This window comes from Aspergillus undulatus (genome assembly GCF_047715775.1).
Source record: "Aspergillus undulatus strain CBS 261.88 unplaced genomic scaffold BDV17scaffold_66, whole genome shotgun sequence".
In the NCBI taxonomy this organism is placed as follows: Eukaryota; Fungi; Ascomycota; class Eurotiomycetes; order Eurotiales; family Aspergillaceae; genus Aspergillus; species Aspergillus undulatus.
Window position 1 is genome coordinate 31,332 of NW_027396670.1, and position 17,021 is coordinate 48,352.

The window sequence follows — 17,021 nt, forward strand, 5'->3', positions numbered from 1 at the left end:
GCGGTATTTATCTCTGCCTTCACACGTTGACTACGGGGCGAAAGGATACCCAGTCCAGATATCCACCGCTATTGTTACACTACATTCAATAGACCGAAGACCATGAGACTCCGGATTCGGGGGTCGGATTCGGGAGGTGCAACCAATTACTTAGCCTTTGCTAACCTGATTAAATAGTGGCAAAGGGCTGCTTCGCTTGACGAGATACCAGAGCACAATGGAGCGAGCCAGCGTCTCACTTACTATTCTCATTGTAGTCATATCTATTCTCCTTCATCGGAAACTATATCAGAATTATCGGCTTCGCTCGTTTCGTCGACGTCATGGATGCCAGCCACCACCCGACGAGAGCGACCGATTTCGGTACGACATATTCGGCATATTCAAAGCCATTGAGCTGGGCTCTAATCTTCGACGACAGACTCTTCTCCCATATACCAACGCTCTATTCAGGAGGTACGGCGAGACATACACCTCATACATTCTCGGCCAGCGTTTCGTCTTCACCTACAATGCAGAAAACACGAAGCATATCCTATTCAGAGGCCTCCCCGGCTTCGACAGCTCACCGCTAAGAAAGCATATGTTTGAGTGCGTCACACCTCATGGGATATTCACACTCGATGGCGAAGCGTGGAAGGTTAGTCGCGACCAGTTGCGCAGCCGACTGTCGAACCCGCAGAAAATCGTGAATCTCGCCGTGTGCGAACAGCTATTCCAATCTTTTTGCAAACTGGTCCCACCAGATGGGCAGGCCTTTAATATCCAGGAAGCTGTCTTTGCGCTCTCTTTGGATGTCCAGACCTCGTTGTTTCTAGGTGAAAGCGTTGACGCGCTAAGCCCTATGCAGTCGCAAGGCAAGAAACAATTCGTGCATGATATCCTCCTCGTTAAGAATCGAATAGTGCAAGACGGGTTCCGGGGACCGCTTCGACACCTCTTTAACAAGCGAGCCTTCCTTCAAGGCTGCAAGCGGATGCAAGCATTCGTGGAGACTTGCGCCGCAAAGGCGGCTGGGGAGTCCATGGAGGAAAGGCGCCTTTTCACGGATCAAGTCCTTAGTATTCTCCTTGCAAATGATAGTATGGGAACCACGCTGTCTGGTCTATTTTTCTGTCTCTCTCAAGATGAACGAGTGGTGCAGAAGCTACGCCAAAACGTCTTCGAGGCTCTTGGGATAGAGCCACCGACCTGGAACCAGCTTGGGACACTCCACTACGTGCGGTGGTCGATAAATGAAGGTATATACCCAGAAAGTCAAATTATATTGTTCTTGGATACTTTGGTAACCAGCTATACTTTCCATAGCTCTACGCCTATACCCACCCGCCGTCGTAAACGCCCGCCTCGCCAACAAACATACTACCCTTCCAACTGGCGGCGGACAAGACCGCACCTCCCCTGTGTTCGTCAGAAAAGGAGATATAATAGTCTTCTCAACATGGGCCAGACATCGTTTAGGAACCGAGTTCGGGGATAACCCAGAACAGTTTTACCCGGAGCGGTGGGAGGGCTTGAATACGGATATGCCTGGCTTCATACCGTTTAATAAAGGGCCGAGAATATGTCCTGGGCGTGAGTACCTGTCTAAGTCAGGCCTTCAATCAGCCTGACTGCTTTGTTTCAATCTGGAACTACACTTGTGACCAACAAAAAGAGTACGCTTGCTAACTTTGGGTGTCTATTCTAGAACATCATGCCATGGCAGTCCTTACGTACATGGTCGCTCGCATGTTCCAGACTTATTCAAGGGTGTTGAACTATAACACTGAGCCGTGGAAGGAGCGAATTAGTATGACGCTCGAAAATGGGAATGGAGTTTTTGTTGGGCTTAGCTAGATGCTCGAGATGATTTAAATTTATCCACGGATATCAGTTCTAGTAGCCTTGCTGGTGCCAACGGATATATACATGAGAAAAGAAACAAAACCTAATCCCCACGCAGCTCAAACATCAAGCTCAACTGTCCTAGCGTCGAGGTAAAATTATCTTTCCAGTCATCAATCACCGAATCACCCGTCTCGCCTGGCGGAAATCGCATCCAGTAGTAATAGACAATGTGTGCGGTAACAAGCATGAGGTCGTTCATTGCCAATGCCCGTCCTATGCAGCTTTTGGAGCCTGGAAGATATTAATTGGCGATTAGATCAGACCCGTCCAGTTATATCCAGCAGTAGAGGAAACGGAATATTATTATTATTGTATGGAAATGCATACCAGTTCAAAACGGCGCAAAAGCAGCCCGATTGGGCACCATTTCCGGGCTGGTGGTCCATCGTTCCGGAACGAATGCGTCGGCGTTTTCGAAACAATCCTCGCCTAGAGGTAGTCAGGTGCCCGTTAGTTGTGCCCTAATCCTCTGGATATACAATATAATGGCGCAAAGGAGATAGGAGAGGGGACGCCTTACGCCGCCCAATAACAAACCGGGGCGCAACTACCGTAGTCTCAAGCGGGATATAGATCCCCGCAACCGTAACCCCCTCATTCGATGACATCTTCCTATTCCCAGCAGACGGAATAGAAGGATACAACCGGAGGGCCTCAAATATAGCTGCTTCGAGGTGCGGGCAGTATCGCGCAAGACTACTGCTGTCGTGGATATAGGCGCCTGTCTGTAGGATTTCGTTGCGGAGCTTCTCTGCCTGAGAGGGCTGCTTGGCTAGTTCGTAGATTAGGCCAATGAGTGTGCTGGCTGTTGGTTCGCTCCCGGCGACGATGGCAGATATGCTGTCTCCTGTAGGGCTTCGTGGGTGTTTGTACCTGGGGGCTCGGTTTCGTGCTTGAGGTAATGTGCTAGGATAGGTGATTGTGGAAATGTTTCATCGGGCGTCTGTAGAGGATTAAGATGAGCAATATTAGCTCCGGGGTACTGGACTACGAGAAGGATCCAACTAACCGGTATCTTCCTAACCTGATTCTCACACCAACCCACCATAGTAAACCAATCCCGCAAGACCCCAACGCGCGGCATGAGCTTGAACGCAATCTGCACTGCCCAAGGCGTCGGACCCAGCGGACCAAGAAGCGACATGGCCTTCTGCAGGAGAAGAATAATACTATGCCATTGTTGATTCCTAAGCATATCAAAGCTCCTTCCTAGGACAAACTCGCCCATCCGATCAAACGTAAGCCAGAAGACCAAATTGGAGACGTTGGAAGCTTGACCAGCGACGATATCCGCTTTGAGGCAGTCGTCTAGTTGGTTGAGGGGCGGGAGGATCTTGCTTTTGTATTGGGCGAGTGCTGCGGTTGGTACTGATTAGGAAACGAACGTGGCTCGGTAAAATCTGATAGGAAGCACTCACCATTCGGTGTAAACCCTTGATTCCACCGCCTCGCCGCTCCCGATGTAATTCCTTTTCTCGCGTGGTGACTAGACCCGTGTTTGGGTGTAGGAGGTCGTACCACTCGGCTCTGCCGCACTTGCTTGAGGGGCCATCGACGGCCATGAAGACTCCTGGGTGGAAGACTGTGATCTCGCTTGGGCCTGCAGGCATAACGGTTAATATGCATCCGTCCGCGTCCTGATGGGGGTTAGGGACAGACCAGTTCGGACAAAATCGCCGCACTCCCTATATAGCTCTTGTAGAAAGAAGTGGTTCTTCGAGTCGCGTGCTTCCCAGACGTGCCATATCTTGCTGGTAGATGCCAGGAACGGGCTTTGGAAGTGTTTAAGTCTATGGAAGAAAACTCTGTAGATGAGGATGCTGAACGATAGAGCGAGGAGGTAGCCTGAGATAATCTGCCAGCCTGCCTTCACTACGAGAGCCAGATAGAAGAAGCCAGCAAGATGGGTAACAAGGACTGACGGGGCTTGGATATGCCATTCTCCATGAATGAATAGTCCGTGATGTGCGACAACCCCTAAGACTGCTCCGACAAGCACGGGCGGTACTGTCGTGTACATCGCTTTCTTTGCGCAAGACTTGAGTCATGGAATGAGGAAATGTATAAACGGGGCTTTCAGCGAGGTCTGTTTATTTATCTTATATCTATTTACTTATTTCAGATGGATCGCTTCTCGGTCGGAAGAACGACCAACCTATGCAGAATTACTGCGACCTAGCTCCAGCTGAACCCAGGTACGTTCGACTCCCACGCCCCACGATCTGCGGTATGCGCTTCTCAAGATTATAGGATACGAGTACGACTACAGAGGCTCAGCTTCTTTCCGAATAAATTTGCTTGATTTGACGAACATAATGTAGAGCTGCGGCCGATGGGGCAAAGAATTAGGGCTCGGCGGGCTGGATGGAGGCGGACGGAATACGCTTACGCCTCGAGCTAGAGTCCCGAATACGCTGCATAATGTCCTACTGTAGACTGACCTGCATACGTAGAGATACGCCGTACGAAGAATACGACTCCTTAATCTATATGAAGAGAAGAATAATCAAACACCAGGAAGCATTTCAATTTTATCATGGACCAAATCCATCCTCCATAGAAGGAAGACCTCTTGACCATCTCACCATCTAAACACACAATCACAGCAACACTCAAACCCAACCCCTTCGCAACCCCAGCGACGCTCCTCTCAACAATATGGTCCTTCAGCGAAAGCGACATCCCCACATTCGTCCTCCCAAACACAGCTTTGGGCCTCCTCGCCGCACTAGCAGCCCCAGCCCTAATCGTCGGTGCCCCTCAAAGCCCTACACTCCTACAACTACTCATCCACGGCGTCCCGCACATGCTCTTTTTTTAACTGGGCTAATGTATTCGTCTTCAAGCTCGCGAACCAGCGACTCCCGGAGTCAGTTAAGGAGGATATTGCGAATAAACCATGGCGGCCGCTTCCGAGGGGACAAGTCACCCAGGCGCAGACGAGGCAACATTTGTTAGTTGCTGTGCCGGTTGTGATGGCATTGAGTATACTACTTGGTGTTGGACACGAAAGTGCCCTGATTTTGCTTCTTGCGTGGATGTACAATGACCTTCGTGGTGGGGATGAGTTGACTCGCGACCTTATCATCGCCATTGCGTACGATATCTTCCTGGTTGCTTCGCTGCGGATTGAGCTGATGGCAACCGCCACGGGTGCAGCTGCTCCTATCAAGATCTCAATTTCAACCACGGGTTACTCCTGGCTCACCCTAATCGGTCTTGTAATCGCAACAACAATGCAAATCCAAGATCTAAAAGACCAAGTGGGCGACCAGCTCCGCGGCCGAAAAACGTGGCCTATCGTCCTCGGTGACGGATTCTCACGAAAATGGATTGCGGCGTGTGTTTTGTTCTGGGAGGTTCCGGGTTGGGTTTCTGTGCTTCCGGTTTCGCTGGGCGTTTGGGTCTCTGTTTGTGTTTTGGGTAAATTCGGGGATGCGGGTGCTTGGAGGTGGTGGTGTCTTTGGCAGGTTGCGCTTTATGGGCTTCCGATATTTCACTGTCTTGGATGAACGGTTCGTGTCTGAACTATATTGTTTTCGATATGCAGATTCTGGCGCCGGGGAAGGGGGCCTGCTTTAAAAGCATTTTGGCCTTTTCTTGTTTTGATTTTAGAGGATAATGCTTAGAGCGGCTCCGTACGTACCATATAACGGCCCCCATAGTTCGAAGCAGGTTTGATTGGATCGATTTAATTGATTGCAAACTTACCAGCAACTCCGCAGAAAGAGAGAGGAGAGTTCAGTTGATGGGTGAAAGGAGTGACGGTGGAAGATGCTTGTGACTTAAAGCTTCTAAGCCGCAGTCCCTATACAAGTAGCCATTTGGTCATTTCTATATTTATATATCCTGAAATCGGAACGGTCTCATTTCAGCCCCTCGTCAGACGAGACGGACTTCCCCATAACGTATTCCAGCTCAGGCACAGGCATTTTAATATCATGCTCCTTGGCAAAACTCCTCCAAAAATCCGCTGTCTCCTCCAAATACCCCGTCTCCTCAACCGGAACCTCCCAGTTGGGCCGGTGCGCCTCCGCAATAGCCAAATACGGACTGAGCGTATTATTAAACGCCTCCTTCGGCGTCCCCGGAAAATGAACAAGCAGATCCCCAGGGTGAACCTGCAATTCCTCCGGTGAATCCTTGTTCAAATCCTCGCCGTTCTGAGCGCGCATGTAGGCGTTGAACCAGCGGAGGGGTACATAAGCAACGGAATCCGAGAAGTACTTGTGTTCTGCGAAGAGCTGGACGAGGGCGGATTGCTCTGCCCAGAAGAGGTCGACTTTCGGGTTCGTAAAGGGGTATCCGATTGCGGCGGCGAGGAGCTCGATTGACCAGGGGTGGACACGGATCGGGAAGACGCCGGCGTTCATCCCGTTCCAGTCTTTTGAGAGGACGATGTGGATGTCTTCTAGGTAGGATGGGGGGAGGAAGGTCTCGAGTCTCATGTTTGGGTTCATGAGTATTGTGTCGCTGTCGGCCCAGCTGTGAAGGCAAATTAGTAAATTTGCTCAGGAATAATGCTGGAGCTAGGTGAGTACTTACAACAGCCATTCGAGTCGTTCCTCGACTGGTTTCTCCAGCTCCGCGACGATGAGGGACATGAGATAGGCAAGCTTGTTCCATACGCCGTCGAGGACTTGCCTCCGTAAAAGGAAGAGAGGGTAGCCGAGCCGACGACAATGCTCCTTGTGCGTCTCGACTGCTCGTTCGTAGACGGTGTTGTTGCCATAGATCATCATGACCTTGCCGACCGTTGGCCTGGGCAAATCAATTGCAGCATTATCCGCTATGGAGTGTACGTTAGCAAGATACTCTCCAAGGAATGGTGCAACATACAGTGTAGACGGGGCAGATTTGAGAGTAGAAACAACGCAACGAACGCTAAGCCCACTCGCAGGACAGCCTTCAGCTTCAGGCGCCACCACCGGCGGGGCTGAAAGCCATGATTCATGGCCGAGTATACTTTGGACGAGGTATGCATAATGAATGAATTATGTATACAGAGGATTGGAATATTAATCCAAATCCCCGGACAACTTGAAAGCTAACATGGGAAACAAAAGCTTACTTGGACTGAAAATAAATGGGGACCAGAGTGCAGGCAGCTGTCCCTGGGTAACACGATAAGAAATACGGAAGCCATGCTAGCGCTCGCTAAGCAGTCATTAGCATCTGGACTGGAGTCTCAAGCGCATTCATTGCCAGGCCCGCTCGGAGCCCTAAGGGAGCGCGATGGTTGGCCCGCCAAGGCTGGTGGCTTGGCTGGTGGCTTGTCGCAGCCGCCGGGCCTGCTGGTCGGAGCAAATGAATCGCAGTCCGCCTCTCTTTGTTGGCGCCATCACTAAAAGGGACTATGCAGGGGTATGCCAGTAGCTGAAATCATAATGTAGAGTGCCTTGATGACACAAAGAAAGGGAAAGGGCCCTGGCGGTGTTTCCAAGCCTTACCGAAACACTAAAAGGTCTTGTTCGCCAGAGCCGCCAGTCCTTTTGTTCTGTCACTTGTCCCTCTGTTCTGCTCGAGAGAACATTAAAAACGACAATCATGTCCATCGAGGCAATAACGGCGATTGCCGCCGACTATATGACGATTCTGTCCATGTCAGAAGTCTTTACGCCCCCGTCAGCATGCGCAACCTCCTGGACATACGAGCCCGAGCAGGCGAACGACGTGACCGGCGGGCTCATCATTCAGAATGCTGCTACACTCGAACCTACCTGTTTTCCTTCCTCCTTCAGCCAGGTTGGGCGAATACCGGTATCTCAGATCTATAGCCCAGGTTACTGCCCCGTGGGATACACCTCCGCCGACGTCGCGGTCGACGGACCTACAACGACTGCAGTTTGCTGTTTATCGTAAGTTCAATGTCCACTGCCCTTGTATTTATGCTAAATTTGAACAGAGACTTTGACTACTTCACTTCGATAAAATCATACGGCGATTCAAATGAGGACTTGTTTGCCGGGTGCATCAGTATCTACCCTAGCACCACCTCGACCATAATACCCGTGCGCCAGGAAACGACCAAAACACAGGTCATTGGTCCTGTGACTATGTGGGCTCAACCGATCACCATTGCCCTTGAAGCTGACGACTCGAGCCTGTTTGTCTCCCCGACGACCTCCTCGACCGCCTCTGTCGCCAGCAGGACTCCTGCTACAACCACAACGACCGAGCCGGAGGAAACGGTGTCAGTAAACCAAACAGATGTGCCTACTGCTGAGGAAGATTCATCGTCCGGTGGGCTATCTACACCGGCGGCTATCGGCCTGGGAGTAGGTGTTGGGATCGGCGGTCTGGCTGCATTTGCTGCGGTGGGACTCTGGCTCTGGCGCTCTCGGAGGGCAAAGAAGCAAATAGCCTTGGTTGAGACAACGACGGCCGGTGCCAACAACAGCCCCGAGGGACCTTACCACCAGCAAGTACCACCAGGACCCTGGACGGCGACAACAAGCGAGATAGACGGAACAGCAGCACCCAAAACCCAACACCGCGACATGCGCCATGAACTCTACGGATGAGGCCACTCCTAAGCAGACGGATAATCGGAAGGACTTATGACCAGCCTATTTTCAGACATGTATATATTGCCCAGCGCTTAGCAGCCTGCTAGAGCCATTATACCCTGTCATTCAATTATAGAAAACGGCTTCTCGTCGGATAATAGCCGCGGGATAGATTAAATGTTGGAGGCCAAGGCCCCTAGAATGCGGATTGACTGCGCCGCACAGGAGCAGCGCGCCGTAGCTTGCTTTTAGCCCTAGTCCACTCTTAGACTCACTCTTAGTTCAAGCCTCCCAGGAACGTGCTCGAATCACGGCGCTGGCTTATGCGCTCTCACTGGTTTGGAGAACAATGAGAACTCATCACATCAACAATAGGTGTGGGCCCGGAGTTGGGACTTTGGTGGATGTCATGATTCAGGACCCCTCTTCATCTTCCGTCATCTTGAGGTCCAGGCATCCAATTCATATTCATTGATTCATTCCCTTTGATTCACTGAGCCCTCCCGCTTTGTTGACCAAAGCTTGACCAAAGTGTAACATCTGATATTCCTTTCTTTTTCGTCAGCTCGCTCCTTCGTCTCTTTGTCTCTCTCCCACTGACTCGCTGATCTTCTGTCAAAGCTTCCTTCCTTCCGAATTTTGATCATTTTCCAGTCCCCGACGAACCAAATGTCCAAATGTTCGCTCGCCGCCGCGCGATCCCGTTCTTCGTCGCAACCCTCCTCCTTCTCAACATCTACTACCTCTGGCACAAACATGCCGCAACGCTCTCGATACCAGATCAGCGCGCCCAGCTATGGCGGCGCCTCTCTACTCTGCTAGAAAGCCACGCGCCTCCTGTCGCGAAACTCACGCAATCCGGCGGGCCCGGCGTTGTGCGTTTTTCTGCGACGGACGAGATCTCGCGACTTAATTACATTGACAACGTTGATGAGATAGTGCAGCCTTTACAGGAAGCGCACGATGGATTTGTCCATGATATGAAAAAGATCAAGGGACCCAAGGGCTATGTCCCGGGTTCAATGGGTATAGTGTCTTCCGCGGGCGGAACATACTTGCCTACCTTTGTTGTTACGCTGCGACTGCTGAGGCGCACGGGGACGACACTGCCGATTGAGCTTTTCTTGAAAGATAAGAGTGAATATGAGCCGGTTTTTTGTGAGGAGGTGTTGCCGGCATTGAATGTGGAGTGTCTCATTCTTTCTGATATCATGCGCGATTTCGACACACCCGATGGTCAAGCTCAAAGCGAAGGCGAAGACGAAAACAAGAGCAAGATAGACGGCTTCCAGCTCAAAGCCTTCGCAATGCTCTTCACATCTTTCGAGAAATTTCTCTGGCTCGACGCCGACTGCGTCCCTCTCCACGACACCGCGCCCCTTCTGTCAACTGAACCCTTCACCTCCCACGGCCTCGTCACCTGGCCTGACTTCTTCGCCGACACCGCCGCCCCCGTCTACTTCAACATCTCTCGCCAGCCCGACCCCCCCTCCACAAAGCGCCAGTCCTCTGAAGCAGGAATGCTCCTCGTCAACAAGGAAACCCACTTCCCCACTCTCCTCCTATCAGCCTACTACAACTACCACGGCCCAGACTACTACTACCCGCTCACGGGGCAAGGCGCGCCAGGTGCAGGGGATAAGGATACATTCCTCAATGCAGCAGGCGCGTTATCGCAATCGTATTACGCTGTTAGCGAACGCGTCGTTGACCTGGGGAACGTTACGCCGTGGAACCCTGATACCGCTGTGAACGCGGGGTATATCCAGGCTGATCCCCTGGGTGACTTCGATCTCACGCGTGAAGGGAAATACCGCGTTGTTGATGAGACTATTGCCAAGGCGCCTAGGGCGTTCTTCATTCATGCCGGCGCGCCCGAGTTCAATCCCGGGAACGAGCTTATGGGCCAGAAATTGAGAGGGTTCAATGGGAAGCCGACGAGGCTGTGGACGTTTCCGGATAGTGCGATGAGGAGGTTGGGTGTTGATGCTGAGCGGATGTTCTGGGAGGAGGTTCTTGTTGTTGCTTGTACGCTTGAGGATGCGTTTAATAGTTGGAAGAAGAAGAAAAATATTTGTAGCAAGGTGAGGAAGCATTGGGAAGATGTTTTCTTGGATGAGGAAAGGGAGGTTCCGGCGTTTACGGAGGCGGATTGATTGACTCCTTTGTTTATTTACTGTGCACATAGGATGGGATATGTATGGGTCTGGAGATGGTGTTAGGGTTCAGGTTTAGTGTACGTTACATCATGATGGGATGCATCGGCACAAGGCAATATCATCGTCATACCATGGACTTGCAGCAACTTGTTCTCACAGTAAAATACGATTCATATTGCTCTCCTTCCTATTTCGTGGGGGTAGCCACCCCTCAGCGTCCCCAAGTGCTAGTTCGCTCCTTCCTGATGATAGCTGGCTGCGCAGGTCGTTCCTTCCGCCTAGACAAGCGTCGCTCCTTCCCCATAGCGCCCGTCCATAGGCCGTGCCTTCCCTTCTGGTTCCCGACGCACCCTCCCCAGGACAGTCTCGTCTGAGTCGCGCCTTTTTTACATACCGGCGGGATGGGTGAGTGTCAGTAATACCTTCCATATTGCCCAATCCTTTTCCATGAAGACCGTGATGTCGTGAAGAATACGGCGACTCGAACCTGAAGTCGTTAGTAGGCGATAAATGGCAAAGACCTGTGATGGAATTAGATGCAGATGGTCGATTAAGCTGGGCTTGGTCATTCCCGTCATATTAGTTTGCTTGTGGGCGGACCTGACGAGGACGTCGGGTCCTAGGCTCCAGATTAGGTATCTTACCTTACTTAGGTCCCGTCCCTTCGGTAAGTGCGACTAGGACGGGAAAGGCGGGGGGTTCAGGATATGAACTGCCATTCTTTGCTTCAACATCGCGAGTTCGTCGAGAATAGTCACCAGTTTCAGGATCACGATCTTTATATGTCTCTGCATCTGGGCTGTGGGGTCTGGGACACCTACATCTATCCAAAGGTAAAGAGCTCTAGTGGAAAATGTCTCCGACTCGAAAAAAGGTTCAGGAACGAAAGTTTGTCTAAATTTGTGGAGTATATACTTTCATCTATTTTTAAGAACAATGTTCATATACCTGCAACTGTTAGAAACGAACGCTGCATTAGAAAAAGGGGAGAGTGCTCACATGCTCATCCCAACCAGGGCGATGATAATGCCCATGACGCTCTGGCGTGGAACAGCGTGGTTACTCCACGCCCAGCCCAACCCTACAATGATGCAGGTCTTGAGCTGTCCGATGACTGCCCCACTGACGGCTCCAGCGGCATCAACAATGTAGAATTGTGAGAGGTTCACCATACAGGCGAGAAGGCCGCTGAGCAAGACCAGGGTCCAGATGGACGTTGGGACGGAGGACACGGCAGGTGTCGTCTCCGTCCAAGGAATAGCGCACAGTAGCAAGCATGCACTAATGGGCGCTTGGTTCAGAAGCAGCTGCATACTGCTTAATTCAAACTTTTTGTGATACTGCCCAATCCATACAGTATAGATTGAGCTAGCGCAGACGGCGGTCAGCGCGAAGATGACACCCCGGGTGGAGGTGGTGCCCCCATTATCTGCAGAAGGTAGCGAGTCGTAGTATGTGACGACGGCGACACCGGAGCACAGCAGTACCAAAGGCATGAGCGCCGCGCGGGGTATCTTGACTCGGAAGAGAACGTAATTCAGCAGCGCTACCGCTGGCGTTAAGAGGAGTCGCGCAAGCTGATGGAACATCACTGAAGAATGTGCAAGCGACAAATTTTGTAGGACTACTTGGATAGCCATGGCGGCTGCGATGGGAGTCATTTGCTTGAGGCTGATGGGTTTGGGTGTAAAAGTATTGAAGACGCGGGCTGCAATCCATAGCGTCGCGCCGGTAATGAAAAAATGGTAGCAGGCGAGGGAGACTTGGCGGTTGCTGAAGGAGACATGGGACATGATTGATTTGTTTGTAAAGACCTGCCATTAGCATAAATAAACAAACATAATGAGATAACTCACTATGCCGACGGTGGAGGAGACGTTCAAGACGGTCCAGATGAGAAAGCGCGCATTGCGACTGATCGTCGCCTCGGTTGACTCCGACGGCCTCAGATCAGGATCGTACTTTTCCGATTCAGGGTCCTTCTCAGTAAAGCGGGGCGGGTCGGCCTCTTCATCGAGGTGTTGGGCATTCTGCGGTGAATAAGGCATGATGAAGGGGCAGAACAGATAGAGAACTCATGGCCGAAGGCAGCCGAGCATGGATGGTTTATTTAAGGGAAAGGAGACAGCAGACAAAGGGTCGGGGTGTCAGCCTGAGCCTGCTGGGCCTGCTTGGGAGCCACAGCCTCATGACCGAACGGGTTAGCGACTGCTAGTGACCGTGCTCAGGCAGAGGCCCTGCTGTAAGCGACGAGCGGGCATTGGCTGGGGTGCTGACACATCATGTTCTGCGGGCCCTCGGATCGAGTGATGTGAGCGATCCCCTGTGGCGGTGGAGTCGCTGTCTTACTCTGCCAGAGTCAAGCTCCGCTGCTCTCAGCCTGTTCCTGACTTTGTGCTGGTTCTTCCGTTGCACTGGTCGACTCGACCCACTCGGTTCTTCTATTCTTGTTGTTACATTCGCAAACGCTTTCATCAATTGACTCTTGCTATACTACATATCCCCGCGGATACTGCAACTCTCCCCGCTTGATCTCACCCTTGGACCATGGAATGAACGAGGTGTTCCACTGCGAATACACTGTCTCCTCTCCCGCAACCAGCCGCTGCAGGTTCATCCGCGTGCTGTACACCATATTCCACGACTCCGCCTGGCGCCATTCATCCGTCGTATAATTCTGAATGTCAGATGATCGCGAATTGGGCCCTGCCGGCTTGAAGGTGCCAATGACGTTGGGGTACACTCCGAAACACCGGATCTGCTGCCGACCGTTCTTGCCTCCGCAAAGATCGCCCAGCGAATTGTCGACCTCTGCGCTTCGCTCTAGAGAAAGAGCCGCAAGGATCTTCCGCGCTCCTTCGTATGTCACCGCATATCCATACAAGCAGCAGCCATGGCCTGCCCGGTAGACGAACCGTGTCGAATCGATTGAGATGTCCGGGTGCTGGTTTTTCCACGTATCGCTTGGACCGATCGGACCGTCCCATGGTCCTCGTCGGTCGACACTAATGGTCGTCGGATCATCAGGAATAGCATACAGCTCTGTTTCGTTCTTTCCTTGGACCGTGGCGCATCCTCCAAGCCAGAGAAGGTCCCAGTTTGCGCCGTACGGTTCTTTTCTCGGTGCCTTATGATTGCCGGAGAGTTCTCGGACTCCTCGAGCAATCTCACGCAGTTGAGGTCGAATCGTCACGTCCCAGTCGGCGTCATCCTCCATAACAAGAGCCGTCGCGTACTTGTTCTCGACCACGCTATTATGTCAGTATGCGGGGTATTTCCTGAGCCAAGAACTTACCTTCGCAATGCATTCATGTGCGCACGCCAGCACAAGACAACGGTATAAGGAATGTCAGGGTTATCCATTCCCTATTCGACAGAGTCCCATTAGAGTAGGTCTTTGGGAAGCGCCGAGGATACATACCTGCGGAAGGGCTTTCTGGGATACGTCGCCTGGTCGAACGCCTTCTAGCCATTCGACCTTCATCCCCGTGAGCGACGCGGCCAAGGAGAGCGAATCATGCTTATCCGTGCGTTCCTTGAGTCCAATTGCATAGATGTGTTGGAACTGCCGATGTTAGTATGGTTCAGAATATATAGGTTGAGCGCCTCACCCCAAGTGTCTCATTTTTGATCCGCTCAAACATCGCATTTTCCAGCCGTGACCGACCAGCATGTATCAAATTCCTCGTCGTCTGGTAACCATTCTGGTTGTTGAAGAAGAGGGCAAGGATCACGCAAGCGCAGAATAATCCTGCCGTTGCCTTGATCAACTTGAGGTTCCAACGGCTCATCATCATGATTCCGACTATCAGTCTCAAGAGAAAACGCTGGAGCATGAAGACTGAGATGTGCGGGCTACATTATTAACCAATTATTGCGGGTGATCTATGTCACCTTCTGCGTCGCCTACCAGATGCGTTGCTAGTCTACATTCCAGAGGATTGTTCCTTTGCGAAAGCAGCCAACAGAGCTCTGAGACAGCCTCAGGCAGCATCCAGGAACCAGGTCTCACTGCCCCACAACTCCAATTTTAGATCGCAGTCACGGACCCATTCTTGCTGAATCCGGAATGTCCGCGGGGTCCAAGCTCCATTCCACTTCCGGCAGCTCACCACCATATCCATCCAACTATCTATGCCATTTTCCCGTGAAGACTGAAGGCATCGTTATTGTCCGCAAGTATTTTTGGCTTGGATGTGTCTCTCATTGGGCCCTCAACTCCCCTCAGTCTGTATGACGTCAGGATCCGCAATTCTGGCTTTCATCGAATCGAGGTCTTCTCCGAGGCGTGACCGAGCATTTCTCCAATCAGTGGATCAATAATGCCTCCTGCTGCGCATCTCACTGGCCCAGGACTCACGAGCAACGACAGCTGGCACCGCCCTCAAGGCTACCCCACGTTACCCCTCCATCCTCAACCATACCTTGAAGACCGCCTCACCATAACATTAACCCATTTCGCTGCTCAAGTCATCCCTCGCAGCCACTAGCAAAATGACTACCTCATCGCCCGTCAAAAACCCCAGCGACATCCACCGCGCCTGGTGGAAGGAAAGCTCCGTCTATCAGATTTGGCCCGCATCCTTCAAGGACTCCAATGGTGACGGCGTTGGCGATATCCCCGGCATCATCTCGAAGCTCGACTACATTCGCGACCTTGGGGTCGACATCGTCTGGCTATGTCCGTCATATAAGTCACCCCAGGTAGACATGGGATACGACATTGCAGACTATTACAGCATTGCAGACGAATACGGCACGGTCGCAGACGTCGAGAAGCTGATCAAGGGCTGCCACGACAGAGGCATGAAGCTTTTGATGGACTTGGTCGTTAACCATACCAGTGATCAGCACGAGTGGTTTAAGAAGTCGCGCAGCTCAAAGGATAGCGAATTCCGAGATTGGTACGTTTGGCGGCCACCTCGCGTTGATGAGAATGGCACGAGACACCCTCCAAACAACTGGGTGTCGCACTTCCAAGGTATCCCTTTCTCCGGCTGCTTTTATATGTCAACCATAGATTCGTATAGTAATTATTTGCAGGAAGCGCCTGGGAATATGACGAACCCTCCGGCGAGTACTACCTGCATCTATACGCCGTCGAACAACCCGATCTCAACTGGGAGAATCCTGCCGTGAGAAAAGCGGTTCACGACATTGTGCGATTTTGGCTCGATAAAGGTGCTGATGGTTTCCGCATGGACGTTATCAACTTCATTAGCAAAGACCAGGCATTCCCCGACGCACCAAACAACGATAAGGATGCCGTCTGGCAGTGGGGTGATAAGTACTACGCGAATGGTCCTCGCCTTCACGAATATCTACAAGGGATTGGGAAGATATTGAAGGAATACGACACCTTCAGCGTCGGCGAGATGCCTTTTGTCAAGGACACAGATGAAGTGCTGAAAGCCGTGCGCTACGACCGCGGCGAAATCAACATGATCTTCAACTTTGAGCACGTCGACATTGACCATGCCGCTTGGGGTAACAAGTTCAAGCCCGGCAGCTGGAAACTTACAGACCTCAAGGCCTTCTTTGAGCGCTGGCAGGTTTTCATGTACAACAATGGCGGCTGGAACGCTTTGTACTGGGAGAACCACGACCAGCCTCGATCAATTGACCGCTATGTCAACCCTCCTCAAGCCCTCCGACAGACGGCCGGGAAAATGCTTGCTACTGTTCTGGCCTTGCATGCAGGCTCTCCTTTCATTTACCAAGGCCAGGAGATCGGAATGGGCAATGTCCCTGTCGAGTGGGGAATCGAGGAGTACAAGGATATTGATTGCCTAAACCACTGGAAGGGACTGCTGGATACGAAGCCATTTGACACGGAAGCTCAGAGAATCTCGCTTCAAGAGTACCAGAAGAAATCTCGCGACAATGCTCGTACACCAGTGCAGTGGTCCTCAGCGCCTAATGGTGGATTCACCGGGCCGAACGTGAAGCCCTGGATGTCCGTCAACCCAGAGTACACAAAGGTCAACGCAGAGGATCAAGTCAAGGACCCTCAGTCACTGTACCACTACTGGTCCTCTGTCCTCAAGCTCAGGAAGAAGCACCTGAATATCTTCGTCTACGGCAACTACGAGCTTGTTAACCGCGATAACCAGGAGGTTTATGCTTACACTCGGGCATACGACACCTCCAAGGCTCTGGTGCTCGCTAACTGGACGGACCGTGACCTGACGTGGGATGCTGCGGCAAACAAGGTTGACAAGGTTAAGGAGGTGCTGCTGGACACTTATGAGTCTGCGGATGCGGCAAACGGAAGTATCTCGGGTGGTCAATGGGCACTCCGTCCTTATGAGGCGGTTGTGGTCTTGCTAGAATAGACATAGATCTCGTTAGTTCCTGTCAGTTATTGAATGGCATTAGGATGAGAATCCCAGCAAACCCCCCCCCCCCCCAAAACAAAAAAAAAGAGACAGAGCTCAGGAACCTATCACGTGACTTGTTTTCT

At 51.8% G+C, this 17,021-nt stretch overlaps 9 protein-coding genes across 9 annotated transcripts; 5 read left to right on the plus strand and 4 right to left on the minus strand.

Moving 5' to 3' along the window:
* Positions 1 to 220: 220 nt before the first annotated feature.
* On the plus strand, positions 221 to 1,952 carry BDV17DRAFT_274217 (cytochrome P450). The gene is made up of 4 exons (XM_073759102.1): positions 221 to 363; positions 422 to 1,241; positions 1,309 to 1,575; positions 1,691 to 1,952. The coding sequence occupies exons 1-4, from the start codon at positions 328 to 330 to the stop codon at positions 1,837 to 1,839; spliced, it is 1,272 nt and encodes a 423-aa protein (XP_073611363.1). The 5' UTR covers positions 221 to 327; the 3' UTR covers positions 1,840 to 1,952.
* BDV17DRAFT_284594 (cytochrome P450) lies at positions 1,931 to 3,910 on the minus strand (the record flags this gene model as incomplete). Its single annotated transcript, XM_073760559.1, has 6 exons — positions 1,931 to 2,111; positions 2,229 to 2,319; positions 2,411 to 2,737; positions 2,896 to 3,258; positions 3,323 to 3,490; positions 3,550 to 3,910. 6 exons carry the CDS (start codon positions 3,908 to 3,910, stop codon positions 1,931 to 1,933), a joined length of 1,491 nt encoding a protein of 496 aa, XP_073611364.1.
* A 955-nt stretch (positions 3,911 to 4,865) lies between these two features.
* BDV17DRAFT_295299 (uncharacterized protein) lies at positions 4,866 to 5,402 on the plus strand (the record flags this gene model as incomplete). Its single annotated transcript, XM_073763038.1, has 1 exon — positions 4,866 to 5,402. The coding sequence occupies one exon, from the start codon at positions 4,866 to 4,868 to the stop codon at positions 5,400 to 5,402; it is 537 nt and encodes a 178-aa protein (XP_073611365.1).
* On the minus strand, positions 5,261 to 6,752 carry BDV17DRAFT_274220 (uncharacterized protein; the record flags this gene model as incomplete). The annotated part of the gene is made up of 2 exons (XM_073759103.1): positions 6,436 to 6,752; positions 5,261 to 6,375 (listed from the first exon to the last, which is right to left on the minus strand). Coding segments are annotated over exons 1-2 (811 nt in total), but the record flags the coding sequence as incomplete, so codon positions are not given.
* Positions 6,753 to 7,363: 611 nt separating this feature from the next.
* BDV17DRAFT_274222 (uncharacterized protein) lies at positions 7,364 to 8,636 on the plus strand. The gene is made up of 2 exons (XM_073759104.1): positions 7,364 to 7,748; positions 7,796 to 8,636. The coding sequence occupies exons 1-2, from the start codon at positions 7,438 to 7,440 to the stop codon at positions 8,412 to 8,414; spliced, it is 930 nt and encodes a 309-aa protein (XP_073611367.1). The 5' UTR covers positions 7,364 to 7,437; the 3' UTR covers positions 8,415 to 8,636.
* A 259-nt stretch (positions 8,637 to 8,895) lies between these two features.
* On the plus strand, positions 8,896 to 10,633 carry BDV17DRAFT_208531 (alpha-mannosyltransferase). Its single transcript, XM_073755379.1, has 2 exons — positions 8,896 to 8,959; positions 9,021 to 10,633. The coding sequence occupies exon 2, from the start codon at positions 9,077 to 9,079 to the stop codon at positions 10,553 to 10,555; it is 1,479 nt and encodes a 492-aa protein (XP_073611368.1). The 5' UTR covers positions 8,896 to 8,959; positions 9,021 to 9,076; the 3' UTR covers positions 10,556 to 10,633.
* Positions 10,634 to 11,231: 598 nt separating this feature from the next.
* Positions 11,232 to 12,493, minus strand: BDV17DRAFT_208509 (uncharacterized protein). The gene is made up of 2 exons (XM_073755378.1): positions 11,558 to 12,493; positions 11,232 to 11,506 (listed from the first exon to the last, which is right to left on the minus strand). The coding sequence occupies exons 1-2, from the start codon at positions 12,349 to 12,351 to the stop codon at positions 11,476 to 11,478; spliced, it is 825 nt and encodes a 274-aa protein (XP_073611369.1). The 5' UTR covers positions 12,352 to 12,493; the 3' UTR covers positions 11,232 to 11,475.
* Positions 12,494 to 13,046: 553 nt separating this feature from the next.
* On the minus strand, positions 13,047 to 14,355 carry BDV17DRAFT_295304 (uncharacterized protein; the record flags this gene model as incomplete). Its single annotated transcript, XM_073763039.1, has 4 exons — positions 13,047 to 13,809; positions 13,854 to 13,924; positions 13,980 to 14,123; positions 14,170 to 14,355. 4 exons carry the CDS (start codon positions 14,353 to 14,355, stop codon positions 13,047 to 13,049), a joined length of 1,164 nt encoding a protein of 387 aa, XP_073611370.1.
* Positions 14,356 to 14,414: 59 nt separating this feature from the next.
* Positions 14,415 to 16,944, plus strand: BDV17DRAFT_208543 (glycoside hydrolase family 13 protein). The gene is made up of 2 exons (XM_073755380.1): positions 14,415 to 15,539; positions 15,602 to 16,944. The coding sequence occupies exons 1-2, from the start codon at positions 15,053 to 15,055 to the stop codon at positions 16,891 to 16,893; spliced, it is 1,779 nt and encodes a 592-aa protein (XP_073611371.1). The 5' UTR covers positions 14,415 to 15,052; the 3' UTR covers positions 16,894 to 16,944.
* The last annotated feature ends 77 nt before the right edge of the window (positions 16,945 to 17,021 follow it).